General features: G+C 43.9%; 1 protein-coding gene across 1 annotated transcript in view; it reads right to left on the minus strand.

The window, feature by feature from the left end:
* PIWIL2 (piwi like RNA-mediated gene silencing 2) overlaps positions 1 to 21,257 on the minus strand; it is a 151,124-nt gene that overhangs the window by 105,335 nt on the left and 24,532 nt on the right. Inside the window, exons 8-11 of the mRNA XM_073654043.1 lie at positions 15,203 to 15,320; positions 14,867 to 14,991; positions 14,200 to 14,280; positions 3,058 to 3,171 (exon numbers count right to left, since the gene is read on the minus strand). Of these exons, the coding sequence (XP_073510144.1) occupies positions 3,058 to 3,171; positions 14,200 to 14,280; positions 14,867 to 14,991; positions 15,203 to 15,320 (438 nt within the window). The remainder of the gene's footprint in view (positions 1 to 3,057; positions 3,172 to 14,199; positions 14,281 to 14,866; positions 14,992 to 15,202; positions 15,321 to 21,257) is intronic.

Genomic DNA, 21,257 nt, shown 5'->3' on the forward strand with positions numbered 1-21,257 from the left:
ACAGCGGCATTTAATAGTTAAACTGCAGCGATTAGAGCAAGCCGTGGCCGCTACAGTTACAGACAGAAGCTGGCATCTAGCTGGCATGGAGCAGGCTCAACTCCTCAGCCGGCTTCATAGTCTCCTTAACAACCTATGACTAAAATGTACAATAAGGAGTTAAAACTGCTCTGAGAAAAAGAACATCAAACATAAGTTTCGTAATATAAGGAGAACGCAGGTAATGGCACAGTTGGGTTGGAAAGGACAGAAAGATTTGGCCTTGGTATCAGGGCTGTGGAGTCGGTAAACCAAACCTCCGACTCCGAAATTTCCATGACACCAACTCCACGACTCCCTCATACATGGCTCATGTTTAAGTGATAAATTTACTGTAGCACAGAATAATCTCAGCTAAAAGTCCAGACCCTGAGATCAGGAATAGGACAGATATTTATAGGACATTTCATAACTTTCCCAAATTCTTATGAAAAAATATTCCCCACAAACTGCATTGAACTACTGGGCCCAATTTATTATATATTTTAGGAGTCGAAGTTGGTCCATTTTATACCGACTCCATCAAAATGGGCTCTGACTCCACAGCCCTGCTTGGTATCTCTGGATGCTGCTAAGGCATTTGATTTGGTGGAGTGGCCCTGCTTTGAGAAGGATTTGGCATTGAACCAGGCTTCAGAAGATGGATCCCCGAAAGCCAAGGTCCTGATTAATGTTTTTTTGTTTTTATCAATTCCCTTGGGGACAGGTACCAGACAAGGGTGCCCTCTCTTCCCCTTTTGTTTTCAATTGCCATGGAACCACTAGCTGTCAGGACCCGTCAAGACTGTAGGGTATCAACAGATTAAAGTGGGTTCCCATGAGGACCACTTGGGGTTATATGCGGATGATTTAATCTTGTGCTCATGGCTAGTCCAAGAGTTACACTGCCTTTGGTATTGGATCTAATTGATGAATTTGGCCGAATAAACTGGCAGAAATCCATGCTATTACCTCTAAGCACTATGGGATGGAAAGCAGGGGATGAATCCTGCAAGGTATCCCACTCTAAATATCTAGGTACACACATAGCAAGAAATCACACGCAACGCCGTGATTTAAATATATCCCCTCTATTGTCATAGCTGTCATTAGAATATGGGGAGCTCTACCTCTGTTAGTAGCTGGGAGAATCAATAATGGTCCTCCTTAAATTCTTATATGTTCTGGAACATTCAGCCTCCATAGTCTCACAAAATGTGTTTGCCAAGATCAACTCCCATTTAGCATCCTTCATATGGGGCCCAAACTGAAGCTGACCACTCTTCAGAGGTCCAGGGATGAGGGGCGGCAATCCTGGACTTCTTCTTATACTACCTAGCTGGCCAACTTCGTTTTCTACAACACTGGATAGCAGATAATCATTTGCCCAATTCTCAACACCACCTTGCGCACTGTTTGAGCCTTCAGGATCTGTGTGGGGTTGTGGAGGGTCTTGGAGGCACCAGAGAAATACTCACGCTCCTTCTTGCCAATTCACAGACTTGCGCTTCAAGTGTGGGGAGCCATCAAAAAGATTTTTCAATTCAAGGACACAGTATCCGAGTCCCCCTTATGGCAGAACAGTGCTTTTTCTGAATTGCTACATTCCCAACATGCTCAGTTTTGGTCGAACTCAGGGGTTAAGATATTGGCGCAAATATTTATCCAGATGTTCTTGTTTCCTTTGATCAATGTCAACAGCTCTATCAAGTCCCCAGATATTCTTTGTTTTGGTATCTGCAACCAAGGCATGCCCTAAATACCCAGTTTCCAGACATTGGAAATACTCTCTTATCCCCTGATTTAGATTCTAAGGAGTCAGGGAGAGATTTATCTCCTTTTCCTACATCCAGTTACTAAGCAGGAGATGCTCCTCATCACCATTGTTGGTTGAGGCCAAATGGAGAACAGTAATACCCTTCCTATCAGAGGAGGATTGGAACAAGGCCTTGACCGCGCCACAATATGTTCACGGTCAAGCAATAACAAGTTAATTCAAGTGTATATAGTCCATCAATGCTACCTGACACCTAGCAGGTTATATAAAATGGGTAGATCCACCACTGGAGATTGCCATATGTGTGGGGAAGAGGGTGCAGATTTTATACACCTGATGTGGTACCACCCTACTATTGCACACTTTTGGAAAAAAGTCCTAATTATCCTCATCGAGATCATACAACCCCCTGTACCACTCGGCCCTAAGGTGTGCTTATTAGGAATCCTTGATGAGGAGACCTGGTCTCACCACCCTCACACTCTTGATCAGGGAAATGGCCATGAGATAGATGGATAGAAGGTCCCTGCGAAATTCATACTGGGTCAATATGGTAAACACTCCAGCTTCCCATGAGAGGGTGGAATGTAAAATAGACATTGCCCTCAAAAATGTGATAAAGTATGGAAGCCATGGTTTGATTCCCCTTTGACTCACATTAGTCCCCAGGCGATGTGGACTATTCTCCAGTATAAAATGTGATATTTGGTGCCTGACATGGGTGTCTTATGCTTTTGGTATATATTAGACCCATGGTATGTTAAGGGCAAGGTTACATTTGCCAAACAGTATTAATGAGCAATGAGAAATTTGTTTGTTCTATGATGTAACCTTATTTTTTATATAATCTTCAATAAAACGAGTTTTAAAAAAAAAAAAAGAAGATGTATGTTCTTTGGTTTTCCTTTATGATATTTCCATGCTATAATATTTTCCATAGCAGATATCATAGAAGAGTGTTATGATTGGAGGTCCGGCTGCTGAGACTCCCTATAAATCAAAATTTATTACACACCACTGTGTTATGTCAAAAGTTTTCTAAAAGTGCAGATAACAGTTTTCTTCCAGATTCTGAAAACATACTAAAATGTTAGTAATCTTCCAATGAAAATTGCACAAGGGTGAGATCGATTTTTGCCCAACTGGGACTGGGGTGGTTAGTGACAATCTCTCAAGGACAAAGTTGGTAAGAATTTACATTACATATCAGGAATTAAAAAAAAGTATATATAACAATGAATACATTAAAAGACGGAACTTACATGATGTCCAGCACAGAATCATTACGGATAACCTTATGGGTGACGTCAGCTAGAAGGAATAGGCCTCCGTCAGTTCTGCGTATACTAGCTGCATATCCAGGCCACACCTGCAACCTAAACACCCAGCACATTACAGAGAATCAATGGCAATGTATTCCCATGTTCAGACAACATAAATTATTCCAATTATACAGGACGTAACTGTGATATGCTTTATCAGCCTTTCACTATAATCCAGGGATGTCTAACTCAAATACACACAGGGCCAAAATTAAAAGCTTGGACAAAGTCACTGGCAAACCTGGATATTTATAAAAAAAAAAAAAAAAAAAAAGTCTACAATTAGGCTGAGTTCACACGATGCGTTTTTCATGCGTTTCCGCGTCGTTTTTGCAGTTGCGTAAACGCCGCGGAAACGCATGAAAAACGCATGGTAGAAGGGCAGCAATGTTCCCCAATGGAAATCCGCATGTGCTGTGCCCGTGATGCGGATTTTTCCGCAGCGTAAACGCTGCGGTAAAAAATCCGCAGCATGTCAATTAATTTTGTGGAAACGCTGCTCTTTTGCCGCCATTGACTTGCATTAGACCGCATGGAATCCGCATCACTGTATATGTTGATGCGCTTTTCATGCGGTCTAATGTGCGGATGGTACCCGGGTGTGGAGGAGAGGACTCTCATCCAGACCCAGGTACCATTAAAAAAAAAAGAATAAAATAAAAAATATATATATTCCCACCTTCTGACGGCCCGCGCTGCGTCCTGCCGGCTTCCCGCGCACTTCGGGGTTGAATGAAGGACCTTCGCTGACGTCAGAGTCATGTGACGGGTCACGTGACGCTGACGTCGGAAGGTCCTACAGTCTTCACTGCCGGCAGCCAGGACCGATGAAGCAGGACACCGGGGGCCATCAGAGGGTAAAGTATAGATTTATTTTTTATTTTTTGACATCACACACTATATAAATCCATGCCGGTTGCATGGATTTATATAGTGTGAAGTTGACAAGCACTTTCCAAGTGATGCTAAAATCGCTTGGGAAGCGCTTGTCAACCCGCATGCGGAAATGAAAGTGAAGACCGCTTCATTTCCGCATGTCCCTGGCAGGAAACCGCATGTACAATCCGCATGTACAATCCACATGTACAATCCGCATGCGTTTTTTCCTGCCAGAGAGATGCAGAAACGCTCAGGAAAAAATCCTGAGCATTTCTGCATCGTGTGCACATACCCTTAAGGAAGTTTTTCCTTCTCATGAAATATAATGGTGAACCTCTAATTTAAATAAGTAATAACAATGTTTCCTTGGTGGGATTGGAACCCAGGACCCCAGTGCTGCAAAGCAACAGTGCTAACCACTGAGCCACCGTGCTGCTGTTATTGCTTTTTGGGTAAAATGAGTTTTTCATGTCATGCCTTTGTTGAAGTATATGTAGTAGCTCTTCTCAGGGAACACAAATATAACTGAAAACCTATATATGGCCGATATGTAAAGGGACACTTCCAAATGAGCATAAATACCCAAAGAAGAGAAGCGATGGAAACCCAAAATAGTAAAATATAACAATCTTTATTTGAAATGTAGTAAAAACAGTAAAAAGCTAATAAGGGAGAAAAGAGGCAAAAACAATCCCCAGCATACAAGACCAAGGAATAAATATATATCGTCATTTACAGTATATTATCTACAACCTTAACATAAATAGCACAAATACTGGATGAGAATAAATAAAGTCTAATAAAATGCACAGTTGCAATTCATACACGTGGTGTGGAAAAGAAAGCGGATCTTCAGCCTCAAAATGCATGAAAATGTAACGTGGAACAATATTGACCACTGGTGGTCAAAGTGTGAAATAACACTTTGTACTGTGAAATCAAAATTCTGTACAGTAACACAAATTGTATATGTATTGTGAGGGGAATCATATACAAAGGTTGTTACGTGTCCCCCAGGATGTGTATGGAAACATACGAAATCCGCTGGAGAGCATTATAATTACAGCTACAGGTGGTTACAATGCAAAATAAAAAAGTCAAGCTATCTCAACAAGCCAAATTAAGGAAATACCTGACATGGCCTTTTATTTTTGGAGAGATCTGTAGGATGGTAGTGGGACGGATCTCTCCCTCCACTCCGGGTCTTGGGAGTGACCCATGTACACGATTCCTATTTAAACTTTCAGTTAAGGTTTGGGTGTGTCAGTATTGGGTTTTTGCAAGCAACAGAGCAGGAGCTCTGTGTATGTCAGGTCTGTGTGAGACTGAACACAGACCAGAGACTTGAGCAAAGCCATTACCGCACCCACAGATTATATGGTGGTGCAGTCGTCCTTGGAAACGGACTGATACGGACGTTCTGGCTGCGAACCGGAGGATAAAGTTTTGGAATTGTATGTAAATTGGAAAATAAAGACGTTTAAGTTGAACTTTCTTGGGTCACTGCCTCATGAACACGAAAACCGCTTCCTTACAGTATGTATATTGCATACGTAAGATGACATGACCGCCTGCTCCTGGTACCTCATTAATTTTTTTAAAAATTCTGTGGAAGCAGGGTTGAAAAGCAATGTCTGACTTTCATTTGTTCATTTTCAAAGATTATTAATTTATTATTACTTTTATCAGATTCAAGTTAATTCTGTGACCATTGTGGGTTTTTCTTTCATTAAACGAGGGGTACCAACAATTTTGACTACGTGTGTATGGGGTCAATTCTTGCCTGGTTTTGATTACTCCTTTCTGAGAGCCCTGAGTGGGGCTTTCTGCTATGCAAACCACCGTACTGCTGATTTACACTGCCAGTCAGTAAGTTCTGCTTCCCTGGTCTACAGCCCTAGTCCTTGCTACTGTTGTTTCTCCTTACTTCTCCTGTTTTCTGACCCCAGCTGGTATTTCGACCACGCGCTAGCTTTCTGATTTTATCCCTGATGTGACCTCTTGGTATCAACCCTTTGTGATGACTCTTTTCACTCATATTTTCACTTTCCTGTACACTCTTCTTAAAAAAGCCAAAGTCAAAGTGTAGATCACGGGCGTGCCAATCTCTGGACCACAGGATAACAATTACTTTAACCGGTTCCCGACCGCCCACTGTACATAAACGTCGGCGCTTGCTGGGCTCTGTGTAGCGCCGACGTTTAAAAACGGTGGGTGGTCCCGCAGCGCTCAGGACCCCCAGGGTCCTGCTAGCGCTGCGGTACCGGTTCAGAGCGATAGCTCTGACATGTGGCATCATGGGGACCTGATTGGATCAGGTCCCCATGATGTTAACCTGTTCCTATCTTCTAGATGCCGCGATCCATAGCGATCGCGGCATTTAAAAGATAGTGACAGCCGGTGGTCGGCGATCGGGACCCCCCACATACCTCAGGAGCGGCGGGGATCCCGGTGCTGTGACCTCTGACATCATCGAGACCTGATTGGCTCAGGTCTCGATGATGTCAGTGTCACACCAGCCAATCAGAGAGATCACCAGGGAAGTTTGTTTTAGCAACAAACTTTCCCGGGCGATCTGGCTGATAGAACACTGTTTCTCCTCCGATCTCAGTGAGAGAGCAGAGGAGAAACAGTGTGACAAGAGCTGTCAGCCTTGCCACTGTAAAATTGAAAAAAATAAAATAAAAAAGAAAGTAAGAGTTAGGGTTAGTCAGTCAGTCCTGTCAGATCAGTCAGTCCTGTCAGATCAGTCAGTCAGTCAGTCCTGTCAGATCAGTCAGTCAGTCAGTCCTGTCAGATCAGTCAGATCAGTCAGTCCTGTCAGATCAGTCAGTCCTGTCAGATCAGTCAGTCCTGTCAGATCAGTCAGTCCTGTCAGATCAGTCAGTCCGTCAGTCCTGTCAGATCAGTCAGTCCTGTCAGATCAGTCAGTCCTGTCAGATCAGTCAGTCCTGTCAGATCAGTCAGTCCTGTCAGATCAGTCAGTCCTGTCAGATCAGTCAGTCCGTCAGTCCTGTCAGATCAGTCAGTCCTGTCAGGTCAGTCCTGTAAGATCAGTCAGTCCTGTCAGGTCAGTCTGTCCAGTCAGTCAGTCCTGTCAGTCAGTCAGTCAGTCAGTCCTGTCAGTCAGTCAGTCAGTCAGTCCTGTCAGTCAGTCAGTCCAGTCCGGTCCCGTCCGTTCAGTCCGGTCCGTTCAGTCCAGTCAAAAAATATAAAAATAAAATGGCCCGTCAGACTTATACCGCAGAGGAGGTGTATGCCCTGCTATGTTCTGACAGTAATGACAGTGCAATCTCAGATGGAGATATGGATTTTGAGGGCTTTAGCAGCGGTGACACTGAGAGCTCAGAAATGAGCAGTGATTCTGTTCCATCCTCAAGCCCAAGGACCAGTACAGCAATAGGGGCAAATAGCGCTACTGGAGAAACGTTTCCAAATCAGGGAACACTGCCCAGTACAAGCGCTGTCCCTGCTACTAGTGAATTGGCGCACCCCAGTGTACAAGGGGCTTTGCCACATGATCTAGCATTTCCCAGATGGGAGGCTTCGGATTCGGCTGCTCCATTCAGCCCTGATTTCAACGACATTCCTGGTATAAATGTGGAGGTGGAAGATTTTGGACCAATTCATTTTTTTAATTTGTTTTTTGCAGACAGCTTGCTAGAGCATATTGTCGTGCAAACAAATTTATATGCATCCCAATTCATAAGCCAGAATCCCCGATCTACTATGCTAGGGCAAATTTATGGACACCAACTAATGTCCCGGAAATAAAAAAAATTTTAGGACTTACATTTGCCATGGGGCTTGTTAAAAAACCGAGCATTCGATCCTACTGGTCCAACCACCCTGTTCAAGCCACCCCTATGTTTTCAGTCGTTCTGCCTAGGACCCGTTATGAAATGCTCATGCGGTTTTGGCATTTTAACGACAATAGTCAATGCCTGCCCAGAAATGCCCCAGAACATGACAGGTTATATAAAATTAGACCCATCATTGAAAATTTGGCAGAAAAATTCTTAAGGCTTTACACCCCAACACAAAATATTTCTATAGATGAGTCCCTTGTAAAATTCAAAGGAAGACTGCACCTCAAGCAATTTATCCCATCTAAAAGGGCAAGGTTTGGAATAAAGCTCTATAAAATGTGCGAAAGTTCAACCGGATACACATCCGCTTTTCGCATATACGAGGGGAAAGATAGCCAACTAAACCCACCAGGATGCCCTACTTATCTGGGGACATCTGGAAAAATTGTTTGGGAGCTGATAAGTCCATTTTTTCAAAAAGGCTACAATCTATATGTGGACAATTATTACACCAGCATACCCCTATTTAAAAGTCTGGTTGAACACAACATCGGAGCTTGTGGGACCATTCGTAAAAACCGTCAGGGGTTTCCACAGCCATTGGTCAACCAAAAGTTCCAAAAGGGGCAGTCAGGGGCTGTACGCAACGGAGAGCTGCTTGCCCTGAAATATAGGGATAAGAGGGATATTTTTGTCCTCAGCTCGATCCACACAGATGCCACAAGGGCCATTGTAGAACTAGGATCCACCGCTCCGAAGCAAAAACCTGTGTCAGTCATTGACTACAACAAACACATGGGGGGTGTGGACCTTGCAGACCAGGTTCTACAGCCATACCAGGTATCAAGAAAGTCCTATACCTGGTATAAAAAGTTGGTTATTTATTTGTTTCAGGTGGCCACATACAATTCTTTTGTGTTGTACAAAAAAGCAGGAAATTCAGATCCTTTTCTTGATTATCAAGAAAAGGTAATTGAAAATCTTGTCTTTCAAAGTGTTAGCCCCGCTCATCCATTAGAATCTGAGGATGTGAAAAGACTCACTGAGCGACATTTTATTGCACTTATTCCAGCAACGGAAACAAGAAGGAACCCCCAGAAAAGATGTCGTGTATGTACTAAGAGAGGAATGAGGTGTGATACCCGCTACTATTGCCCACAATGCCCATCATTGCCAGCCTTATGCGTCACTGACTGCTTTAAAATCTTCCACACAGAACCACGTTTTTAAACTGTAAAAATGTATCCCAATTTGTCATTCAAACATTTGGTTCATTTAGTGAATGACACATTCGAGTAGAGCTCACTTAATTTCCAGGGGGGGTTCTCCAGAATCTAAACCTTTCATTGCGTGCTTGTTTCTGGAAATCATCCATCGAGTTAAAATGGTCACTAAACCCATAGATGAATTCCCAGAGGGGTGTCATTTCCAAAATGGGGTCACTTGTTGGGGGTTTCCTCTGTTTAGGCACCTCAGGGGCTCTCCAAATGCAACATGGCGTCCGCTATCGATTCCAGCCAAATTTCCATTCCAAAAGTCAAATGGCGCTCCTTCCCTTCCGAGCCATGCCGTGCGCCCAAACAGTGATTTTGCACCACATATGGGGTATCAGCGTGCTCAGGAGAAATTGCACAACACATTTTGGGGTCCATTTTTTTCTGGCTGCCCTTGTGAAAATTAAAAATTTGAGGCTAAAGTAGCAGTTTTGTGTTAAAAATGTGTTTTTTTTATTTTCACACTTCAACATTATAAAATTCTGTGAAGCCCCTGGGGGTTCAAGGTGCTCACCACACATCTAGATAAGTTCCTTGAGGGGTCTAGTTTCCAAAATGGGGTCACTTGTTGGCGGTTTCCACTGTTTAGGCACCTCAGGGGCTCTCCAAATGCAACATGGCGTCCGCTATCGATTCCAGTCAAATTTCCATTCCAAAAGTCAAATGGCGCTCCTTACCTTCCAAGCCATGCCGTGCGCCCAAACAGTGGTTTTGCACCACATATGGGGTATCAGCGTGCTCAGGAGAAATTGCACAACACATTTTGGGGTCCATTTTTTCTGGCTGCCCTTGTGAAAATTAAAAATTTGAGGTTAAAGTAGCAGTTTTGTGAAAAAAAGTTAAATGTTCATTGTTTTCTTTCACATTCCAAAAATTCCTGTGAAGCACCTGAAGGGTTAATAAAGTTCTTGAATGTGGTTTTGAGCACCTTGAGGGGTGAAGTTTTTAGAATGGTGTCACTTTTGGGTATTTTCTGTCATAAAGGCCCCTCAAAGTCACTTCAAATAAGATGTGGTCCCTAAAAAAAAGTTTTTGTAAATTTTGTTGTAAAAATGAGAAATTGCTGGTCAACTTTTAACCCTTATAGCTCCCTAACAAAAAAAAATTTTGGTTCCAAAATTGTGCTGATGTGAAGTAGACATGTGAGAAATGTTATTTATTAACTCTTTTGTGTGACATATCTCTCTGATTTAAGGGCATGAAAATTCAAAGTTTGAAAATTGCAAAATTTTCGCCAAATTTCCGATTTTTTCACAAATAAACGCAAGTGATATCGAAGAAATTTTACCACTATCATGAAGTACAATATGTCACAAAAAACATTCTCAGAATCAGGGGGATCCATTGAAGCGTTGCAGCGTAATTACTTCATAAAGTGACAGTGGTCAGAATTGTAAAAACAGGCTCTGGCGCGAAGTGGTTAAGATGATGATTACATTTTTTGCAACACTCTGTTATTTAACACAATATTTTGTTGGCATTAACCCCCCCACCCCTGGGATATTATGCTTGTCATTCTTATGTATTCATGCAGGTATTTTTTGCAATAAAATACTTAAATATAATTTTCATAAGTCAATAGTACAAGCGAATATAAGAAACCTTTTAATATATCTTATTGTTTCCACAGTGCCTCCTAAATACCATATTTTTCGGATTATAAGACGCACTATTTTCCCTCCAAATTTGGGAGGAAAAAGAGGGTGCGTCTTATAATGCAAACTTACAGTATTTTACCAAGGGGGGCGACGTCAGATCGGGGTCCCAGATACAGGAGGCTGGTGGCGGCTGCGGCGGTAGCGTGGCGATGCTGTGAGCCAAGTCCTCAGAAGAAGTGTAGCTGATTCAAGGCGGTGGTGGTGGCTGCTGCGGCCCCTTCCTCAGAAGTCAGTGGTGAGCGAAGGTGAGGTTCCCTATCCCGTACAGTGGGTACGGAAAGTATTCAGACCCCTTTAAATTTTTCACTCTTTGTTTCATTGCAGCCATTTGGTAAATTCTAAAAAGTTCATTTTTTCCTCATTAAAGTACACTCTGCACCCCATCTTGACTGAAAAAAACAGAAATACAGACATTTTTTGCAAATTTATTAAAAAAGAAAAACAAATATCACATGGTCATAAGTATTCAGTCACATGTTGTCCATTTCCTTCTGATCCTCCTTGAGATAGTTCTACTCCTTCATTGGAGTCCAGCTGTGTTTAATTAAACTGATAGGACTTGATTTGGAAAGGCACACACCTGTCTATATAAGACCTCACAGCTCACAGTGCATGTCAGACCAAATGAGAATCATGAGCTCAAAGGAACAGCCCAAGGAGCTCAGACAGAATTGTAGCAAGGCACAAATCTGGTCAAGGTTACAAAAGAATTTCTGCATTACTCAAGATTCCTAAGAGCACAGTGGCCTCCATAATCCTTAAATGAAAGAAGTTTGGGACCACCAGAAGTCTTCCTAGACCTGCCGTCCAGCCAAACTGAGCAATCGTGGGAGAAGAGCCTTGGTGAGAGAGGTAAAGAAGAACCCCAAGATCACTGTGGCTGAGCTCTCGAGATGCAGTAGGGAGATGGGAGAAAGGTCCACAAAGTCAACTATCACTGCAGCCCTCCACCAGTCGGGCCTTTATGGCAGAGTGGCCCGATGGAAGCCTCTTTCTTCTCAGTGCAAGACATATGAAAGCCCGAATAGAGTTTGCTCAAAAACACATGAAGGCCTCCCAGACTATGAGAAATACGATTCTCTGGTATGATGAGACGAAGACAGAACTTTTTGGTGATAATTCTAAGCAGTATGTGTGGAGAAAACCAGGCACTGCTCATCACATGCCCAATACAATCCCAACAGTGAAACATGGTGGTGGCAGCATCATGCTATGGGGGTGTTTTTCAGCTGCAGGGACAGGACGACTGGTTGCAATTGAAGGAAACATGAATGCAGCCAAGTACAGAGATATCCTGGATGAAAACCTCTTCCAGAGTGCTCTGGACCTCAGACTTGGCCGAAGGTTCACCTTCCAACAAGACAATGACCCTAAGCACACAGCTAAAATAACAAAGGAGTGGCTTCAGAACAACTCTGTGACCATTCTTGACTGGCCCAGCGACAGCACTGACCTTTGCAAAAATTTCTACATTTCTGTTTTTTTCAGTCAAGATGGGGTGCAGAGTGTACATTAATGAGGAAAAAAAAGTCAACTTTTTAGAATTTACCAAATGGCTGCAATGAAACAAAGAGTGAAAAATTTAAAGGGGTCTGAATACTTTCCGTACCTGCGCTGTGCTTCGGCCTTGAATCAGCGACACTTCTTCTGAGGACGGGGCCCGCAGCATCGCCCGACTCCTTCCGCAGCCAATCTCCGGTATCTGTGACCCCCGCTCCACCCCAGTTAAAAAAGATTATAAGGTGCACCATTTTAATTAGAAAAAAAACAACAACATTTTTTCCTATGTTGCAGCCCAAAATTTGGGGTGCCCTTATAATACGGTGCGTTTTATAATCCGCAAAATAAGGTACATCTATAATTAATCTTGGTTAAAATAAGGCTATGTTCACAAGCAGTGTTTTTGCACTACTTTCTTTTTCTGCAGCTAAAACTGCTCCCTTGGCAGTAAAAAAAGGCTGTGTTCAAAATGCAGGTTTTACTGCGCTTTCCAGATGCGGAATAAATGTGTGATTTGTCTGTATTATATGTTTACTAAAGTTAATTGTATTCACGAAAAAACATAGCTTTTGCTGCTACTTCTGACCGTGTACTACATAAAGACAGGAGAGCAGAAATCCCTACGTCTGTGTGTTCTAGGGTATTTTGATGCAAGTACAATTAACCTGTAGTAATTTCATTGATCTATATGATTGAGGGGACTTGGTAAAAAATTTCTTTGGCTTCAAACTATTTGGTTTAAAAATGCCGAGAAACAATTGTCTTGGAGACAGTGAATTGGGGTTGGGGGGGGGATTTGCTGCCCGCACGAAATGTCCAAAATGAACATGGAACTTAGAACTAACGGGCCGAGGCCGATCACTTAATAACCCCATAGAATTATCCCTTCTCCACCAAACTGTACAATGGGCACCATGCAGTCAGGGGGTAACGTTCTCCTGGCATTCACCAAACCCAGACTCCTCCATCAGACGCCAGATAGAGAAGTGTGATCCGTCATTGCACAGAACATGTTTCCTCCAGAGTCCAGTGGTGGCGGCTCTACACCACTCCATCCGATGCTCAGCATTGTGCTTGGTGATGTAAGGCTGCATGCAGCTGCTCGGCCATGAAGCTCTTGGCGGGGGTGCAGTGTTTATGCTGATGTTAATATCAGAGGAGGTCTGGACTTATGCAGCCAGCAAAGACTTGATGACATTTCTGCCCTCTGCTCCTCAGCACTCGGCCCCCCGCTCTGTAACTTTACAGGGTCTCCACTTCGTGGCTGAGTTTCTGTGGTTCCTTCCACTTCTCAGTAATATCACTCACAGGTGATGGGGGAAGATTTAGGAGGGAAAAAATGTCATGAACAGACTTATTACCCGGTGGCTCCTATTACAGGACCGCGCTGGTATCAGTGAGCTCTTTACCATCTGAAATTCTGTCACATGTTAGTAAAGGCAGATGGCATGGCGGGGGGCTGGATGTTAAACAATTGGGGACGATGGGAATGAAATGTATATAAATAAATTCTACATATTTCTATCTATATATATGCATACACACACATAACAGTGTATACACACATTTTATATTTGTACATAAACTTCATGATCATATTAGGCATGTAGATAAATGGGGAAAAAATAAAAACCTATAAGGACAGTATCAGAGCATATAATATTCAGAACATTAAATGATTGGAGATATACAGAAGGTTCAGTGGATACGACACTAAACCATCAGTCATATAAGGTTTTAGAAAGAATTAATTTAAGGCTAAGATGACAAATCAATACAAAGATTTCCTAGCAATCTCACAACTATAGGGTGAAACAAAGTCATCATGTGCTTCCTCAAGTTTTAAGTCAGAACAAACTCAGATTTTGGCTCAATTTGAGTGTCATTAAGTACATGCCAAAGAGAGGACGTGTATCAGCGAGGAGCTAGTGCGGCGAGGCTTTACACACAGCTGTGGCTTACCTGTACTGCTGCAGGACGGTAGCACTTGTGGGGTCATAGAAATTTCTACCAACCAACTTCATGTCCAGAATCTTCATTACTCTTAAACAGAATGCACATATATTATCCAAGTGCAAAAAGTGTCATTAAGAGGACAGTGCAATGCGCCTCTAAGACCACCATCCCCCTAAACTTAATATCCATATGCTGTATTATGCACAAAACTTCACATGAAACCAAACATCTCCTAATGACCACATTAGTAGCATCAGAGAGACAGACCCACATTTATGGCATATCATGTGGATGAGATGACAATACCCCTTCTTTACCTTTTCCCGCTCTAGCGCTGACTGTCCGCTGCTGCCTCGGTCTTTACGGACATGGCTGCAGCGGTGACCTCATGGCAACAATACATGACCGCTATAGTCAACACTTGGCACACAGTTGATGCGTAGAAAGATGGCATGAGACGAGTCCAGTGTTTAGATGTGGTGGTGAAGTGTTGTAGTCGTAAAGTCACCAGAGTATCTATGACAATGACAACAGAGACTGGGGCAGCAGCCGAGAGGCAGCACTGGAGTACTCTCCAGAAATACTGGCTACAAAGATGTGTCGCATAAAGACTAGACTGAAAACTTGACGCAACTAATAAAACACAATAACAGTAGTGCAGGGCGTTTCTCACCTCCTGATCACCACGTTATAGAATGGGATACAAAGGTCAGAACTGGGCTCCAGGATCTTGGTCATTTGTATGGTGAGTTTTATCTTCTGTCCATCTGTCCGGCGCTCACTCTCCAGCTCCACTGTCTGCAAAGTACAGAGAACATAAACATCTATGATGAATTGATATTTCATAGGCATTCGGGCTCAAAACCTTCCTCTAGATCAACAATGTTAGGTGATAGGTTGAACTTGGTGGACTTATTCCCACCTATCCATGAGACAATTCTAGATTATGTTCTGTACATGGTATCTCAGACAGGCAGAGAATGAATAAAGCTATATAGGCTCCCGGTACCTGAGCAAGCTTAACAGGAAGGTAGAGGATGGAGCCATCAAACGCTGTCACTTGCCCGGTCACAGAGCGATGGTCTCGTAACATGCCAAAGCGCATACTCCGACACTCCACATTGGGTCTAAGCAAAAGGGGAGAAAAAGGCCTACATATAACTCCAATGCATTAATCAGACAGTTCACCAATTTTAAATGCTTTTTACCCCAGCCCGCACATTGTAAGGGCATTCATTCATTCCAGTACTACCCCGTCTGTAACAGTCAGGGGGGTAAACAGGGAACGTTCATGAAGATTGCAAGCAGAAAACATATGAGTGGATCGGGTGTTTGCTCATTCGCATACAGCTCCTTAGGGGAGATGCTGTAAACCCGGATGACAGAACAGTGGGCACCATTACTGTCGTGAAGGAATAATCATCCACGGATGGGATCATCACCTCATTATAGTCTATGGAAGCTTGGCTCTTTTGCTGAAACTAATGCAATGTAATCTCACCTGACCCGTGCTCTCCGTTCTGCATCTGATCTAATACTAACATCTTCCATAATCCGAACACCACACCTCTGTCTTTAAGAATTCTCTCATGCTGCGCTAGTTTTCTGGAATGCACTACCCCAGACAATCCAATTAATGCCTAGCCCCCTTTAAGCATGGTCTAAAAACACATCTCTTTAGACAGACCTATCACCTCAGTTCACTAATCTAACTCTTTCCTTTTCCCTCTTTCTAAATTTTCCTAAGAACCTGTCCTTCGTACTCACCTGTCTCCACATGCTCCATGCACTCAGTATCACTTGGTAACTGTACTTAGACGGACTCTGGCTAATGACCGGATCATGCAGCTTATATAAAATCCTCTATTTATTATAATGATGGATGGACCATACATGACAAGCATGTTCACATATTTCCTTATAGATTGTGAGCAGGGCCCTCACTCCTCCTGTAACTGTTCAACTATGTGTTACTTTCTATTGCCTTTATTGTCTGCACATGTTCCCATTTAATTGTAAAGTGCTGCAGAATATGTTGGTGCTATATAAATAAAACACTGTGGGTATATGTCCTGCCTCTACTAGGGTGATGCTAGGTGAAAAAAGTCCTGGCGCTGCATGGTGGGAGGTATACCTTCTTCCCAGACGCTCAATTTTTTCCTGAAAGCAGTAAGAGAGGATGAAAAAGAAATGTAACAATCAGGAACCAACGTGACCTGAACCCATATTAACGCAGCCAAGAGATTAAGTGTCCCCGGAAAAAAAGGTGAAAGATAGAAAAAAAGGCTGTATATGAGCCCCTCAATGACCAACAAAAAAGGGATTTTACAAGTACAAAAATCCAATTTTCTCTTTATTGTCACTGGGGGATACAGCATTATGGGACAACTAGAGCTGTCCCAGGAGTGAGAATAAAAGAGTTCACCATGCAGATCGCCCAATGCATGGCGGTGTTTAGTACCCTACACCCCACGATGTTGCTGGCAGAGGCCTGGTTTTGGATCTTCTAAAGCTGGGCTAAGATGTGCAAGGAGGTCCAGGCTGCATCGTAACAACCAAAGAGGCTCCAACCGCTTTCATGGAGTGAGCAGAAACCTAAACAGGACAGTCATACCCGAGACCTGTGGACTTCTGTGATTGGAGACTGAATCGATTATGAGATGGTAGATATGGGGTCTGTCAGATCCTAGAATGGCTCGTGGGGAATCACAAAGAAGGAATCCAAATACTCTCCCAAATGCAGACAGCGTGAGTAGCACTCTCAAGGATGAAAGTGTATGACAAGCAAGGGAGAACAATGTGGTCATCCATAAGAAATCCAAGGTGATCTTTGGTAGGAAGACTGCGACCAACAGTTCCGTAAAAAACAGCAGCTAGCGCAAAGCTGTGTGAATGGGCAGGAACTTTCACTGAGCAAAGCAATGGAAGAGTCCTACAAGGTGTTCAAGATGATGTTAAGATCGAAGGGTTCAACGGGACGTCTCTAGACTGATGGGGTGGTCCACAATGGACCAGGCTAGAGTGAGCAAGAAGAAAAACAGAAACTTGCTCGAATAATGCCAAACGGAGACTCCAATCCAAACCCAACTGGAGAAAGAAATGGAGCAGAAGATACTAGAGTATGTGTGACGGGTAGAAACTTTATGGATGTCTTTAAAAACATCCAGCATCTAAAGGGGTTAGCAAGCTGCAGTTACGGGGAGTGGTCAGACATGCCCCAAAAAGATTGGTAAAAGTTGCTGAGTGAGCTGGAAGGACGCAAACCTGCACTCTGGGCAAATGAAGGTGCTGAGCCTCTCTGGCTGCGACTACCAGTTAGTTGCTAACAGTGCCTACCCAGGAAGGAGAGTAGAAGTGGGAGCTAACTGTTATACAGCAGAAAAAGGAGTGAATCCCATGGCCAAGGGCTGGATCCATCCTTCTGTCCCCCCCCACCTCGCTGCAAAGAAGGTAAAGTGTGGCTCTGTGTACAGTCACTGTGTGTGGGTGAAGAGAACTGATTGTTGAAGAGATTATCACTGTTGTGCTGGAAGCATTGTATTGAAAGGAATTATTCAATTTAATGGGCTGGAACTCGAATAAAACCCCTGTGACTAACAAGAGCCCTGGAACTCTCTCATCGTTGTGTGTGCCTGGAGGCTGAGACATCTCATGATTATGGAAGCTCTGATTAATGGTTGTCCTGAGTAACATTTCCCCAGGATTTCAAATAATTAATGTTAATTTGTATATCCTCTATATACCTAGTGGCGTGCATGCAACATTGGTGGCCCATACGGGGAATCCTGTGAGGGAATCAGAATGTAGAGAGAAGAGGCACAGACATTGCAAGAAACAGCAGCACAGCACCCCAACTCAACTCTGCTACACCAGTGAAAGGGGACAAGGATTTAAAAGAATGCAGTAGTTAAGATTGCGACTGCACTCCCCAAGATGGTGTCCTGTGGTGCAGTTGTGGAAAAGAAGGACATCCCATCTTGTGGGTGTGTGCTAAAAGCGCACGAAGCAGAGCCAAACCCCTTGTAGAGGAGCAGTCTGGAAGAGGCTGTCCTCTAGAAAGTCAAATACCGCCCACCCAGATGAAGAGCCAATGGAAATTGAAGAACCGTCCCAGAAGGGGAGGAGTAAAGAAAAACACTCAGTTTCCATGTGGAAAGAACACAATTCCTGTCACGAGAAGAGGAAGAGGAGGCTGCACTTCTTGCTGTCATCTTATCATGGCAGAATATGCGGTTCTCACCACCCAGCCAGAAACCCCCGCTGCCACAATCACACTGGAGGATGCAGGATTGCGGTTCCCCGGCGGGGTAGAAGTACCGTACCCACCACCAGTTCCCCTGATTGCCAGCCTGTACCGCCACGCTGCCAAGGCAACCGCATCACCTGAAGCCATGCCCAAGGACACAGTGCCCAAAGCAGTAAAGCGACCTTCTGAAGGACTCCCGGAGGAGTCGCCAGACACCCACACCAAACAGACGCATGCTAAGGCAAATACTGTACACCACAGCGTCTTCCGGCCGGCAGCAAGAGTCACTCCCCGGAGCTGAGGCCTGTCCCGGCCCGAGACAGGACGTCATCGATCCCGGCACCCGCCCAGCACCAAGGTCTGTGGACCAGAGGGCCTGGCCCTCCTAGCATCGCACCCACCAAATCACTGCCTGACGGCAAGCTGTCCGTGTTGCTGTCAGCGCCAAGTCCAGCTGTGGGTGCGCTGGTCATTGCCGCAGTATTACCAGCTCAGGCAGCCTTATTGCCAGCATCAGAGGACTCTAAGGTTAGTCTACCCATGCCAACCTCAGAATCACTATAGTACCACCTACAGGAGAGCCTTACCCACCAACGAGCACCTATTTGACGAGCTCTAAAGATGGAGGGGATAGAGGCTGGATCAAGGAAATCCATGATATCGACTGGATCATCCAAGCGAGTGAGCGAATGGGGTTGTGGAGAGGAGGAGCCCTACGGGTTCCCCCTAATGTAGAGGTTCCTGGAAACATCCAAAGACCAAGTACGGGGTCCTATGACACTGCCACTTGACTTACCCAATCTCGTACCCACTACTACGGCGCTCTCTGCTGCTGCTCTGCCTGGCCAGGCTGATGCCTCTTCCCATCCTTCTGAGGAGTCCCAGGAGAAGGAGGCAACAGAGTCTCATCCAAAAGTAACATCAAAGGATGACTATGAGTTGTGGAGCGCATGCGCTCTGGAGGCAGAGTTATCTTTTAGGCAGCGTGCTCCCCAAGCCTGGAAGAGGTCATTTATATAAAGTGATAAAATATCCGGCTGAAGTGAAGGCGAACCCTCTCCTAGTATCTACATGGAAAGCATGGCACAAAGTACGCCGACAATTTCAGCTCTCTCCTCAGACGTCTCTCCTTCTCCCACTCATTGATAACCCCCATTTCCAGCATGGACATGCCCATCCTGTCTTTTACCAGTGGCACTCTCAGGGTATAACATCCATTAAACATCTGATCCACTTAGGGGAGTGCTGTATGTATTTACTAGAGGAAATGCAATCTAAATATCCTACCATCACATTCACCCCGTTCCAATACCTACAGGCTAAGAGTTATGTGACTAAGATAATAACTAATTTTCCTGAGCGAGAGTGGGATCCATGCCTGCTTAGATGGTTCACTAAACCTAACACCTAATCTGGGCAAAAAGCCTCCAATTATAAATTCATCTATGTCGCCCTAGACTATGAGAAATCTCAACTCTAACTAACAAAATGGCAGATCGATGATCCCACCTTATCATACAGCACAATTTTGAAAGCCCTGGACCAAGCCCACAAATTCCTCCCTTAAGCTCGCTTTCTTGAAATGAGATTGAAAATATGTCATAGATCTTATTTAACCCCTCAGAAGGGTCATAGAATGGGGCTGTACACAACCGCGGAGTGCTTTAAGTGCCGCTCCCGAGGCCAATCTATTCCATGGCCTGTGGACATGCCCGATCATTCAGCCCTTCTGGACCAGAGTACAACAACCTACCACCACACACCTGACAAACTTTGCTCCTGATGAGCCTCTATGGGCCATCTTTGGATACTTAGAGCCAGATAAATACACATGCTCTACAGGGGCTTGTAAACTGCTACACATGGTGGCGGCAGCCGGTGTCAAGGCCATCCTACAGGTGTGGATCCATGACCAAGCTCCTCCTTTTAAGATCTTTTTAGACAAACTATCGTTCCTGCTTCAGGCCTCCTTACACAAGGAGGAAAAGGTACAGTCCTTCTTTGAAACTTGGGAAAGTTTCATCTCTTTGCTTCCACAACGCATACGAGATGATATTAAAATTTGTTTCCAACCTACAGTGTGGTATCAAGAGCAGCTACTATTGGGGGCAACGCCTGTGTAGAAATGTGTTAGAGGGAGCAGCAGTGTGGAGATACATCTAGGTGTCAGGGGTCTATCTTGGTGTCGGTGGGTCCGGCACAACTTTCAAGGAGAGTCTAAGGTTATACACCCCTGTTGGGTGACCTATATATAAGGAAAGTACCAGTTTTGGGCATTCTCTTTCTCCCCTCCTAGTTTTTGGGTTGTCTTTTGACTTGATGTAACCATGCTTGGAATGTACATTCTGCCATTTACCATCTTATAACAGCCCTGTCATGTATATTTCAAGCCATATTCGCATTAATGTAAGAAAACTTTATTTTCAATAAAAACAAGGTTTAAAAAAAAAGTGATGAAAGATGATCTCTCTACAAGACATCTGATGTGAGGCGTACAGGTAGGACTTTGTTTAGCAGTCTATAACTTGTATGCTCATATTAAGAGGTTTGATCACTCAAATGTGGTGACAGATTCCCTTTAAATAAAGAAGAAAAAAAGACACCCAAAGTGGAGGGGATGGAACAAAGCTGAAGACCCTACCCACAATCCCACCCTGAGATATGAATACAAGGAAGCATCAAAGAGATTAAAGAAAATCTACAAACTAATTTCTTCACCTGAGGTATCATTTTAATCAGTATGACAGCGCCAAAATAGTCCTGTCTGTACTTAGTAAAATGCTGCTCTCTTTAATCCCATCTACAACAGCATTACTGA

The sequence above is a fragment of the Phyllobates terribilis genome, unplaced genomic scaffold (genome assembly GCF_046119375.1).
Source record: "Phyllobates terribilis strain yellow unplaced genomic scaffold, ASM4611937v1 Scaffold_11__3_contigs__length_659146591, whole genome shotgun sequence".
NCBI classification, from domain to species: Eukaryota; Metazoa; Chordata; class Amphibia; order Anura; family Dendrobatidae; genus Phyllobates; species Phyllobates terribilis.